The sequence below is a fragment of the Coregonus lavaretus genome (assembly GCF_964263955.1).
Source record: "Coregonus lavaretus genome assembly, chromosome: 31".
NCBI lineage: Eukaryota > Metazoa > Chordata > Actinopteri > Salmoniformes > Salmonidae > Coregonus > Coregonus lavaretus.
The window spans coordinates 13592122-13606496 of record NC_140018.1 but is presented as its reverse complement, the minus strand read 5'-3'; the positions used below and the strand labels follow the sequence as shown (position 1 = coordinate 13606496).

At 45.0% G+C, this 14375-nt stretch overlaps 1 protein-coding gene across 1 annotated transcript in view; it reads left to right on the top strand.

The window, feature by feature from the left end:
* The first annotated feature begins 621 nt into the window (after positions 1 to 621).
* The window catches only part of LOC311106972 (pleckstrin homology domain-containing family G member 1-like), a 40654-nt gene continuing 26900 nt past the window's right edge, over positions 622 to 14375 (top strand). The window contains 3 exon segments of the mRNA XM_084149389.1: positions 622 to 1093; positions 6741 to 6841; positions 7524 to 7593. Coding sequence (XP_084005515.1) covers positions 689 to 1093; positions 6741 to 6841; positions 7524 to 7593 — 576 coding nt within the window. The 5' untranslated portion in view covers positions 622 to 688.

Here is a 14375-nt window from a genome sequence, read left to right as displayed (position 1 = left end):
CCCTCCATTTGTGCGTTCACGCTCCTCAGCCATTTGCACAAGTGTCCCAAAGCTGAGGGAGTGAAAATTATCTAGGCTGTACTGGCTAATTAGCCCCTCCGGTAGTTACTTCAACTGAGCCTGCAACGCTGCCGGCTTCATGGTGAAGTGGAATCCCATAAGGCACCTCGTTATTATTGAGTTTGCGCAATTTCACACAAAATAATGGAGAGGAGTGCCTAATTATATGACACGTGCATTTGTTTATGTAAAATATGAAATACCTCCCATATTAAATGATTAACTGTAACTGAGGTTTAGATTTTGTAAAACGACTGAGGATTTGTTCAGTTGAGGAGAGAGATGGAGAGAGAGAGGCTTCCAGTGTCCAGTTAGGCTGTGGCCTGACAAGCTTGCCACTTGGGGGTTCACATTTTAAAAACTTTTTAGGATGGTTGAGGCCTTCTAAGCATTTTCCTGTTTTGTGAGTATTAACATTGATTGCTCTGAACTTGATGAGAGGACAAGGATAAAGGTCTCAGTTCTCACTCTTCCTTTTCTCTCCCTCTCTCACCTCCTCCTTTCAGACGATTACACGGATGCCCTCCCTCCTCTCCCGGAGATTCCGGACGCCGGCTCGGTCCTGAGCTCAGTGGGCGTTCCGGGCCGCTTCCGCCACTCCCCCCTACGCTACTGCTCCGCCCACAGCATGGACTCCTCCCCAGACAGTGCTGAGCGCCCAATTAGCTACGGCTCCACCTCTTCCTCCGCCTCCTCCCGGGACAGCCACTGCTCACTGGGCAGCCGCTCCACCTTAGGCCCCTCCCCTCACTGTCATCCCGCTCCGGACCGCGACCGGGACTCCGGGGCGATCCAATTGGAGCTGGTTCCAGCCAGGCAGCTGGGATGTGGGGATGAGGAGGAGAGGAATGATGGAGGGACAGAGGCAGGAAGAGAGACCGTTAGACAGGTATCTGCCCAGACCCCCCAGTCAGACACCAAGGCTGGGGAGAGAAGCTCCCCGGGGCCCAGGGTGCAGTATGTGGACAGGGTGGTTCAGGAGATACTGGACACTGAGAGGACCTACGTACAGGACCTGCACAGCATCGTACAGGTAAGGAACATGGTACCACACAACACCACTGGGGAGACACCATGCATCACTGCACCTACATACAGCACAGGACTACATTTTCAGACCGTTAGGTGAGATGCAAACAGTAGGACAGCACATTAAGTATAAGTGTTTCCCAACTCCAGTCCTCCAGTACCCCCAACAGTACATATTGTTGTTGTAGCCCCAGACAAGCACACCTGATTCAACTTGTCAACTAACCATCAAGCCCTCAGTGAGTTGAATCAGGTGAGTTTGTCTGACCCTACAATAACAATGTGTTCTGTTGGGACTGCTGGAGGACTGGCGATGAAACACTGTTGGGACTGCTGGGGGACTGTAGATGACACACTGTTGGGACTGCTGGAGGACTGTAGATGAAACACTGTTGGGACTGCTGGAGGACTGTAGATGAAACACTGTTGGGACTGCTGGAGGACTGGCGATGAAACACTGTTGGGACTGCTGGAGGACTGGCGATGAAACACTGTTGGGACTGCTGGAGGACTGTAGATGAAACACTGTTGGGACTGCTGGAGGACTGGCGATGAAACACTGTTGGGACTGCTGGAGGACTGCCGATGAAACACTGTTGGGACTGCTGGAGGACTGGCGATGAAACACTGCAGTATAAGGGGGCAGGGGATGGTGGGGGGGTGGTGGGGGGGGGGGGGGCAGGGGATGGTGGGGGTGGTGGTGGGGGGGCAGGGGATGGTGGGGGGGGCGGGGGATGGTGGGGGGGGTGGTGGGGGTGGTGGTGGGGGGGGGGGGGGCAGGGGATGGTGGTGGGTGGGGGGGGGGGGGGGGGGGGGCAGGGGATGGTGGTGGTGGTGGGGGGGGGGGGGGGGGGGGCAGGGGATGGTGGGGGTGGTGTGTGAGTTTGTTGTCGGGGAAATAGTCTGTTTCCTCCTCCCTCCCGCCCTGTCAGAGGGACCAAGATTGATGTTCCCCCCATCCCTCCTCGCTCTGTTCAGGGTGAGGAAAAGAGGAAAAGGAGAGCGGTGCTGTAGGAAGAGGATTTAGAGCTGCAATAACAATGTCTAAAGTAGGTTAGCTAAACACTGAGCAGAGCTCACTTTAAAGATGTATACTCCCCTTACTTAGACCTGGACCCCCCTTACTCAACAAGACCCCCCTTATCAGATCTATGGGGCAGGACACCCTCTCTTCCACTACACTTTTAGACAGGACCATAATGTACCCCTTTCTCCACCCTTATTAATGTCAATCTCACTTAATGCTATTCATCACCATTGGATTACATTCAGAGCAGATTGCCCTTCTATATCTAGCACTTATCAGCAGGTCCCATATCACTTTACATTGAGTGGGTGTAACACATCGCACTCATTCACCACCATATTCACCACCACCACCAATGTACAGTATAGTGCTAATATCCACCGTGGCCACTCGGCATCAGAGCTTTCACCCTCCCCCCATTACCCAGAATCACTTGCGTGGCGCTTTCCGCAGGGTTAGAGGGGGTGACGGCCCAAACACAAATATTTAACCAGACTCCTGTGGGCTCACCTGCGCTCCACCTGTCAATGACTGACGGTGATGTGGCCTGCACAAGCAGTGTGTTTGTATTGGTATGTGCATTGATGTGTGTAGTGGTTTGTGTGTGTGTCACATGATGCATGTATATGCGTGTATATGGTGGTTGTGCTTGCAGCACATGCACATGTATGTGATGTATAGGTATGTATTCAGTGCATTAGGAAAGTATTCAGACCCTTTGACTTTTTCCACATTTTGTTACGTTACAGCCTTATTCTAAAATTGTATAAATTTTTATTTTTCCTCATCAATCTACACACATTACCCCAGAATGACAAAGCAAAAACAGGTTTTTAGAAATGTTTGCACATTTATGAAAAACATAAACAGAAATACCTTATTTACATAAGTATTCAGACCCTTTGCTATGGGACTCGAAATTGAGCGCAGGTGCATCCTGTTCCCATTGATCATCCTTGAGATGTTTCTACAACTTGATTGGAGTCCACCTGTGGTAAATTCAATTGATTGGACAAGATTTGAAAAGGCACACACCTGTCTATAAAAGGTCCCACAGTTGACAGTGCATGTCAGAGTAAAAACCAAGCTATGAGGTCAAAGGAATTGTCCGTAGAGCTCCGAGACAGGATTGTGTCAAGGCACAGATCTGGGGAAGGGTACCAAAACATTTCTGCAGCATTGAAGTTTGGAACCACCAAGACTCTTCCTAGAGCTGGCCGCCCGGCCAAACTGAGCAATTGGGGGAGAAGGGCCTTGGTCAGGGAGGTCCCTCTGACAGAGCTCCAGTGTTCCTCTGTGGAGATGGAAGAACCTTCCAGAAGGGCAACCATCTCTGCAGCACTTCACCAATCAGGCCTTTATGGTAGAGTGGCCAGACGGAAGCCACTCCTCAGTAAAAGGCACATGACAGCCCGCTTGGAGTTTGCCAAAAGGCACGTAATGGACTCTCAGACCATGAGAAACTAGATTCTCTGGTCTGATGAAACCAAGATTGAACTCTTTGGCCTGAATGCCAAGCGTCACGTCTGGAGGAAACCTGGCACCATCCCTACGGGGAACCATGTTTTTCAGCGGCAGGGACTGGGAGACTAGTCAGGATCAAGGGAAAGATGAACGGAAGCAAAGTACAGAGAGATCCTTGATGAAAACCTGCTCCAGAGAGCTCAGGACCTCAGACTGGGGCGACGGTTTACCTTCCAACAGGACAACGACCCTAAGCGCACAGCCAAGACAACGCAGAAGTGGCTTCAGGACAAGTCTCTGAATAATAATAATAATAATAATAATAATAATAATAATAATAATAATATGCCATTTAGCAGACGCTTTTATCCAAAGCGACTTACAGTCATGTGTGCATAAATTTTTACGTATGGGTGGTCCCGGGGATTGAACCTACTACCCTGGCGTTACAAGCGCCATGCTCTACCAATTGAGCTACAGAGGACCAGCCAGAGCCCGGACTTGAACCCGATCTAACATCTCTGGAGAGACCTGAAAATAGCTGTGCTGCGACGCTCTCCATCCAACCTGACAGAGCTTGAGAGGATCTGCAGAGAAGAATTGGAGAAACTCCCCAAATACAGGTGTGCCGTGCTTGTAGCGTCATACCCAAGAAGACTCGGCTGTAATTACTGCCAAAGGTGCTTCAACAAAGTACTGGGTAAAGGGTCTGAATACTTATGTAAATGTACTATTTCCGTTTTTAATTTTTAATACATTAGCAAAAATGTATAAAAAAAACGTTTTTTTGCTTTGTCATTATGGGGTATTGTGTGTAGATTGATGAGGGGGGAAAAAACTATTCAATCAATTTTAGAATAAGGCAGTAATGTTAAAAAAAATGTGGAAAAAGTCAAGGGGTCTGAATACTTTCCAAATGCACTGTAACTGTATGTGATTAGTGCATGGTAGATGCACCCTATGTATGGTGTCTGCCTGTACACTGTAATTGTCCTTCCCTGGCTGAATAACTGTGTTTTAATGAACATATCAGGCTTCTCCAAACAAACTCACAAAGAAACCTGGAGAACGGCTTTTATCCCATTTTGCCTGCTCCACTCCCAGACCTGGAACACATATTTTATCCCATTCCCCCTGCTCCACTCCCAGACCTGGAACACAAATGTTATCCCATTCCCCCTGCTCCAGCCCCAGACCTGGAACACATCGGAAGGCTGTTTGATGTTGACCAGGAAAAATCACAGCACCTCTGGGCATTCTCAGCAGAGGCTTGTGGGGTTCCAGAAATGGAATATGGATGTTTTGGAGTTAGCATGTCCTAGTGAACTGGCTTTCACATGGGCGTATGGAGTGAGGAGACGGTGTCTGTGTATGTTAGATTCAGAGAAATAGAGAGAAAGTGTGTGTGTCTTAATGTGTAACATGGGGAATCGTCAAATGCAGTTTATATTTAGTCTCAAACGTTTGAGAAGCTTAGCTGGGGGTGTGTGTGCGTTTGTTTTGGAATTGTGTGTGTTTTAAGATGTGTGTATGGTTTTGCTATCCTTGTGCGGACCAGAAGGGGTGGGGTTTAACACTTTGTGTGTGTGTGATCAGGCTCAGACTAGGCTGTGTTGATTGACTGGGTCAGGGCAGGTCACATGGCTAATAAAGTCTCACCTTACACCTTAACCATGGCCAACAACCCCAACCCTCAACATGACCCTGGTCCCCTACCGTGACTCCACCAACCACCATTATCCTAGCTGCAACCCAACTCTTACCTCCCAACCTGACCCTAAACCATTACCCCGAAACGCCCATATCTGCCTATTCACCCCGTGTAGCTCAGTTGGTAGAGCATGGCGTTTGCAATGCCAGGGTTGTGGGTTCGATTCCCACGGGGGGTCAGTATGAAAATGTATGCACTCACTAACTGTAAGTCGCTCTGGATAAGAGCGTCTGCTAAATGACTAAAATGTAAATCCAAACTGTCTCCTCTTACCTCAGAACCTTGACCCATGCTTCTCTTTTACACAATGGTTCAGTCAGAGTTCCCCCTCTGGGAGAGGATGACCTCACCAAACAATCTAAGAGTGTTGTGTGTGTTAGAGAGGGGGAGGGGGGTGTTGACGCAGTGTGTGTTTGGGGTGAGACGCAGGTTGGCTACTTTGTGTAGCCTGCAGATATAGATGGTATCAGTGTGAGAGAATGTACTTATCCCATCTGTCAACGAGACGGAGACGAGAGGAGAAACAGGATGAGGGAGAGACTGAAAGTGTGTATGCGCGTGCCGGACCGTGTCTGTGTACACGTGGAGAGAAAGCTGAGGCGTATAATCACTATTGGTAGCTGAACATGTCATGGCTGAGATGGTGGGATAAGAGACTGTCTGAACAGACACAGCTTCAGTTCCTTAAACACTTATCTACAAGCCTCTCACCAGTGTATCCTATCCTATTAGCTACTGTAGGCCCTAAGACATTTTGCTGTGCTGGTCAAACAGCCATCTGGACAAAGAGGAGTACCGACTGAATAGTCTCTAGTTAAGTAGGCGGATTAAGACTGGACTGAAGTCAGGGAGAAGTGGGCTGTGGGCCCAGTTGTTTTACTAGACAGGAACTCTCTTTATCTAAAGCAGATTGAATGTGTGCTGAATAAGTGTGAGAAGTGTGTGTGGTCTCAAAGAGTTTACGATGCTGTGTGTATCTATAAGTGGAGAGTATGTTTTCATAGTGTGTGTGTGTTCAGAGTGTGTGTTGGTGGGGGGTTGGCAGAGTGATGCCAGGGAGCATGTCAGGCACACTGTCCCTCTCGCATGGCTGTTGATGGGATATTCCTCAAAACACTTTGTTGTGGGTGTCATAACTGACCTCTCTCTCCCCATCGCTCTCTCTGTCTCTCTCTCTTGCTCTCTCCGTCTCTCTCTCTCTCTCTCTCTCTCTCTCTCTTGCTCTCTCTCTTGCTCTCTCCGTCTCTCTCTCTCTCTCTCTCGGTCTCTGGCTGTCTCTCTGGCTGTCTCTTGCTCTCACTTTCACTCAATTCAATATGCTTTTTTGGCATGAAATATATTCTGTCATTGCCAATGTATAAAACGATACATTTAGAAGTCGAAAGTACAATTGCATAAAGACACGTACATTGTTTCTCAGAAAACATATATTTTTCTCTCTCTCTGTAGGATTACCTGGAGTGTATCAGTAACCAGTCTTGCCTGGCACTGAGCTCAGAGGAGAGAGGCTCTCTATTCGGGAACATACGAGACATCTACCACTTCAACAGGTAAGCACACTCACAATCACCTACTGTACCACTTCAAAGAGGTAAACGCACACATACACACACACACACCCCTAAAACAAATACAGAGTGCGTTCTCCAAATAATCTACAGAATGAGGATAGTTTGTCTCACCTGTCGATATGTGGGGGGCCAGTGACCAATGGACATTGTGTGTCCATTATGTTTTGTCCATCTGAGGAGTGTGTGTGTGTGTGTGTGTGTGTTCAAGACCACCAGGCCTGCTGCAAGCCTAGTCACTCAGACTGTCAGCTGTCACATAAAGACACACAGCAACACAGGGACAGAGAGAAAAACCTAGAGAGAGAATTCACATAGTGGGGGAGTTTGGTTTGACACAAACTCCTTACAAACAGTCACAATGACCTCATTCCCTAGACATGTAACAATGGCTACACCAGTTGACCATGTTTCCATCAACCAAGAAGAATTACGGACACACGCACACAGAAACTATTTCAATTAACGGAAGTTACTTTTTGTTGTAAGCAGAGCACCCTAGGACCTAATACTGTGTCCCAAGTACATTTGTTCCTGAACATTTTTGTTGTTTATTACAAAGAGCAATGGGGAGCAGTTTGTATTCCAATGATTGAATTAAGTGTGTGGAGTGTGAGTGGTTAAAGTACTGATACCCTGATGTGATAAACATTTTTGTTTACAGAGATCTGCTTCATGACCTGGAAAAGTGTAATTCGGACCCTGTGGCCATCGCAGAGTGCTTCGTAGCCAAGGTAAGTCACTTCTTTCTTTCTTTCTTGTCGAAGCCTGTCTGAACAGCTGGTTCGGAACAAAAAAACACTCCAAGCATGTACGTACACACACTCAACCAAAACATTATTTAGGTTACAAACTAACCAAAATCGTAATCATACTTCGTCATACAGACAGAGAAGGAGAATTTCTGACAAAATTTAAGGGACGGCCAAATGTATAACCACCATTTACTGGTGAGGGCTAATAGTAATACTTCAACAACAACTGAGCAAAAAACTCTGCTCCTCTCGTTTCTCTTAGCTCTGTGTGTGTGGGTCTATAACTGTGTTTGGTCTTCTTTCCATTCCTTTTCCACATTAAATCATTATATTTCATGATAACTGCATATCAACACTTACTCAACAGACGTATCTCTATCAATACCACAATAAGTACACAGTAATCTGTCTGTAACAAGAGTTTATCAGTCAGGACATGCACAAACACACTAGTCATTTCACCATGGTCTGTGCCAGTGTGTACGATAGTAGCTCTTGTTGAAACACAAGTTTTATAGTTACCCAGTCCATGCTACACATATTCATTATCCCCATACCATTAATAATGCACTTCAGAAAGTATTCATACCCCTTGACTGATTCCATATTTTGTTCCCCCCCCCCCCCCCCCCCCCCCCCGACTTAGTCACAACTCGGCAAAGCGTTTGAAGAAGTGAAAAAACAGACCATAAATCCATCCCTCCCTCCTTCTCTTGGAGGTTAATCGTCTATCTGTCCTGATGTTCCTTACCCTGCTTTCAGTGAAATGTGTTGAGTAAGCAGCCTAGTCTTTATGGGTCCCTACATGCTGACTGCACCACTGTTGCACAATTAAAACAAGATCATAAAGTTTTATCATCTGGTAGAAAGAAATCTCTCCTCTTCAGCGTTTAGCTGATCTCCTAACCCCTAGCTCCTCAAGCCAGTCTAGACCTCTCAGCCTGCCAGCCGGTCAATACAGAAGCAAAACCAATTACTATATAACATCCCATAATGCTTTAGTCCTATCATGATGATGATGATGAGCAGCACAGTCTGGAGATGTACTATCTATAAATCTAAATCTATGGTAGCTCAGCAGAAATCCTCAGGTCCAGTCTCTGCCTTGCTGTTCTGAGATGATCTAAACTTCACTATCTATTAATTAAGGATGTTTAAAAAAAAAAAAAATTTCACTGTTTGAATAGTATGCTGAATTGTCGTCGCATATCCACATATTCGAAATACATGTTTGTTTTTTTAAACAGAAGTTTTTAACCTGAGCACTGCTGCAAAAGGGGGGAGTGGCTGGCGCTATATTGCTGCAGCTGCAGAGGTGGCGTTGTATGTAGCGAATAGACGGAGCGAGAGAGATGCCAAGGCAACTCGGCTACAGCCAAGAATAGCTAACTTGTAGCAGCCACAATGTTATTTATCATCCCATATAACAGTGCCTGTCTTGACTGGAGTAGCTGAGAGAAGCTAACTAGCTAAGCCAGCCAGCTTATGTCTCCTGAGTGGCGCAGTGGTCTAAGGCACTGCATCGCAGTGCTAACTGTGCCACTAGAGATCCTGGTTCGAATCCAGGCTCTGTCGCAGCCGGCCGCGACCGGGAGACTCATGGGCGGCGCACAATTGGCCCAGCGTCGTCCAGGGTAGGGGAGGGAATGGCCGGCAGGGATGTAGCTCAGTTGATAGAGCATGGCGTTTGCAACGCCAGGGTTGTGGGTTCAATTCCCACGGGGGGCCAGTATAAAAAGATATGTATTCACTAACTGTAAGTCGCTCTGGATAAGAGCGTCTGCTAAATGACGTAAATGTAAATGTAAATGTATAGCTAGCTAGGCTAATTGAGGCCACATGCTGCGCTTTCTCCCCAACCTCATTCAGATAAAACAACAGCCGTAACGGTTGGTTGCTTATTATAGCCTACTCCTTCTCATTTCGCAAACTTTTAATACCGTAATTTGATTCCATCTTGCAGTGCATTAGTGAACTCTCACTCCACTTGCTACACATTGAGCCTCTATGCCGCTTTGACAAATGCACAACATACACAACAACCTACGCACCTGAAGGCTACCTTTTTTTATGGGGCGCACCATGCATGTCATAACTACATTGGAAAGATTTTTGTTTTATTGACATAATCATTAGAAATGTCATGGTATATCCTTGTATGTACAGTGAAGGAAAAAAGTATTTGATCCCCTGCTGATTTTGTACGTTTGCCCACTGACAAAGAAATGATCAGTCTATAATTTTAGTGGTAGGTTTATTTGAACAGTGAGAGACAGAATAACAACAAATAAATCGAGAAAAAATTATGTTATAAAATGTTATAAATTGATTTGCATTTTAATGAGGGAAATAAGTATTTGACTCCCTCTCAATCAGAAAGATTTCTGGCTCCCAGGTGTATTTTATAAAGGTAACGTGCTGAGATTAGGAGCACACTCTTAAAGGGAGTGCTCCTAATCTCAGCTTGTTACCTAATTAAAAGACACCTGTCCACAGAAGCAATCAATCAATCAGATTCCAAACTCTCCACCATGGCCAAGACCAAAGAGCTCTCCAAGGATGTCAGGGACAAGATTGTAGACCAACACAAGGCTGGAATGGGCTACAAGACCATCGCCAAGCAGATTGGTGAGAAGGTGACAACAGTTGGTGCAATTATTCGCAAATGGAAGAAACACAAAATAACTGTCAATCTCCCTCGGCCTGGGGCTCCATGCAAGATCTCACCTCATGGAGTTGCAATGATCATAAGAACGGTGAGGAATCAGCCCAGAACTACACAGGAGGATCTTGTCAATGATCTCAAGGCAGCTGGGACCATAGTCACCAAGAAAACAATTGGTAACACACTACGCCGTGAAGGACTGAAATCCTGCAGCGCCCGCAAGGTCCCCCTGCTCAAGAAAGCACATATACAGGCCCGTCTGAAGTTTGCCAATGAACATCTGAATGATTCAGAGGAGAACTGGGTGAAAGTGTTGTGGTCAGATGAGACCAAAATGGAGCTCTTTGGCATCAACTCTACTCGCCGTGTTTGGAGGAGGAGGAATGCTGCCTATGACCCCAAGAACACCATCCCCACCGTCAAACATGGAGGTGGAAACATTATGCTTTGGGGGTGTTTTTCTGCTAAGGGGACAGGATAACTTCACTGCATCAAAGGGACGATGGACGGGGCCATGTACCGTCAAATCTTGGGTGAGAACCTCCTTCCCTCAGCCAGGGCATTGAAAATGGGTCGTGGATGGATATTCCAGCATGACAATGACCCAAAACACACGGCCAAGGCAACAAAGGAGTGGCTCAAGAAGAAGCACATTAAGGTCCTGGAGTAGTCTAGCCAGTCTCCAGACCTTAATCCCATAGAAAATCTGTGGAGGGAGATGAAAATTCGAGTTGCCAAATGTCAGCCTTGAAACCTTAATGACTTAGAGAAGATCTGCAAAGAGGAGTGGGACAAAATCCCTCCTGAGATGTGTGCAAACCTGGTGGCCAACTACAAGAAACGTCTGACCTCTGTGATTGCCAACAAGGTTTTTGCCACCAAGTACTAAGTAATGTTTTGCAGATGGGTGAAATACTTATTTCCCTCATTAAAATGCAAATCAATTTATAACAATTTTGACATGTGTTTTTCTGGATTTTTGTTGTTGTTATTCTGTCTCTCACTGTTCAAATAAACCTACCATTAAAATTATAGACTGATCATGTCTTTGTCAGTGGGCAAACGTACAAAATCAGCAGGGGATCAAATACTTTTTTCCCTCACTGTAACAACGTCACATGGATATTTTAATCTAAGTTAGAAAAGGCCTTTTCAGTGTTAAAATAGGACATACAAAAATTCTCTAAAAATGAATACTCACACTACTATTAATCTATATCTATGTTATATCAGAAGTGATTGATCATGTCATTTAGAAAATGTCCTCACTGATCAAAGCTGAGCAGAAATCCACAGATTCCATCTCTGCCTTGCTGTATGATGTCAGGGTTTCTACTGTAGTCCTTTCTAGCTCAGTTGGTAGAGCATGGCACTTGAAATGCCAGGGTAGTAGGTTCGATTCCCGGGACCACCCAATACGTAAAATATATGCACGCATGACTGTAAGTCGCTTTGGATAAAAGTGTCTGCTAAATGGCATGCATATATATATATATATATATATATATATATATATATATATATATATATATATATATATATATATATATATATATATATATACAGTGGGGGAAAAAAGTATTTAGTCAGCCACCAATTGTGCAAGTTCTCCCACTTAAAAAGATGAGAGAGGCCTGTAATTTTCATCATAGGTACACGTCAACTATGACAGACAAATTGAGGAAAAAAAATCCAGAAAATCACATTGTAGGATTTTTTATGAATTTATTTGCAAATTATGGTGGAAAATAAGTATTTGGTCACCTAAAAACAAGCAAGATTTCTGGCTCTCACAGACCTGTAACTTCTTCTTTAAGAGGCTCCTCTGTCCTCCACTCGTTACCTGTATTAATGGCACTTGTTTGAACTTGTTATCAGTATAAAAGACACCTGTCCACAACCTCAAACAGTCACACTCCAAACTCCACTATGGCCAAGACCAAAGAGCTGTCAAAGGACAAAATTGTAGACCTGCACCAGGCTGGGAAGACTGAATCTGCAATAGGTAAGCAGCTTGGTTTGAAGAAATCAACCGTGGAAGCAATTATTAGGAAATGGAAGACATACAAGACCACTGATAATCTCCCTTGATCTGGGACTCCACGCAAGATCTCACCCCGTGGGGTCAAAATGATCACAAGAACGGTGAGCAAAAATCCCAGAACCACACGGGGGGACCTAGTGAATGACCTGCAGAGAGCTGGGACCAAAGTAACAAAGCCTACCATCAGTAACACACTACGCCGCCAGGGACTCAAATCCTGCAGTGCCAGACGTGTCCCCCTGCTTAAGCCAGGACATGTCCAGGCCCGTCTGAAGTTTGCTAGAGTGCATTTGGATGATCCAGAAGAGGATTGGGAGAATGTCATATGGTCAGATGAAACCAAAATATAACTTTTTGGTAAAAACTCAACTCGTCGTGTTTGGAGGACAAAGAATGCTGAGTTGCATCCAAAGAACACCATACCTACTGTGAAGCATGGGGGTGGAAACATCATGCTTTGGGGCTGTTTTTCTGCAAAGGGACCAGGATGACTGATCCGTGTAAAGGAAAGAATGAATGGGGCCATGTATCGTGAGATTTTGAGTGAAAACCTCCTTCCATCAGCAAGGGCATTGAAGATTAAACGTGGCTGGGTCTTTCAGCATGACAATGATCCCAAACACACCGCCCGGGCAACGGAGTGGCTTCGTAAGAAGCATTTCAAGGTCCTGGAGTGGCCTAGCCAGTCTCCAGATCTCAACCCCATAGAAAATCTTTGGAGGGAGTTGAAAGTCCGTGTTGCCCAGCGACAGCCCCAAAACATCACAGCTCTAGAGGAGATCTGCATTGAGGAATGGGCCAAAATACCAGCAACAGTGTGTGAAAACCTTGTGAAGACTTACAAAAAACGTTTGACCTGTGTCATTGCCAACAAAGGGTATATAACAAAGTATTGAGAAACTTTTGTTATTGACCAAATACTTATTTTCCACCATAATTTGCAAATAAATTCATAAAAAATCGTACAATGTGATTTTCTGGATATTTTTTTCCTCATTTTGTCTGTCATAGTTGACGTGTACCTATGATGAAAATTACAGGCCTCTCTCATCTTTTTAAGTGGGAGAACTTGCACAATTGGTGGCTGACTAAATACTTTTTTCCCCCACTGTATACACACACACTACCATTCAAGGGCATGGCGGTTGGAACCATAAATCTCAAATTTGGACTCCAGACCAAAGGACACATTTCCACCTGTCTAATGTCCATTGCTCGTGTTTCTTGGCCCAAGCAGGTCTCTTCTTATTATTGGTGTCCTTTAGTAGTGGTTTCTTTGCAGCAATTTGACCATGAAGGCCTGATTCACACAGTCTTCTCTGAACAGTTGATGTTGAGATGTGTCTGTTACTTGAACTGGTAACCCTAATGAATTTATCCTCTGCAGCAGAGGTAACTCTGGGTCTTCCATTCCTGTGGCAGTCCTAGTGAGAGCCAGTTTCATCATAGCGCTTGATGGTTTTTGCGACTGCACTAGAAGAAACTTTCAAAGTTCTTGAAATGTTCCGTATTGACTGACCTTCATGTCTTAAAGTAATGATGGACTGTCATTTCTCTTTGCTTATTTGAGCTGTTCTTGCCATAATATGGACTTGTTCTTTTACCAAATAGGGCTATCATCTGTATACCACCCCTACCTAGTCACAACACAACTGATTGGCTCAAACGCATTAAGAAGGAAATAAATTCCACAAATTAACTTTTAACAAGGCACACCTGTTAATTGAAATGCATTCCAGGTGACTACCTCATGAAGCTGGTTGAGAGAATGCCAAGAGTGTGCAAAGCTGTCATCAAGGCAAAGGGTGGCTATTTGAAGAATCTCAAATATAAAATATATTTTGATTTGTTTAACACTTTTTTGGTTACTACATGATTCCATATGTGTTATTTCATAGTATTGATGTCTTCACTGCTGAAAAAAATAAAGGGAACACTAAAATAACACACCCTAGATCTGAATGAATGAAATAATCTTATTAAATACTTTTTTCTTTACATAGTTGAATGTGCTGACAACAAAATCACAAAAAAATTATCAATGGAAATCAA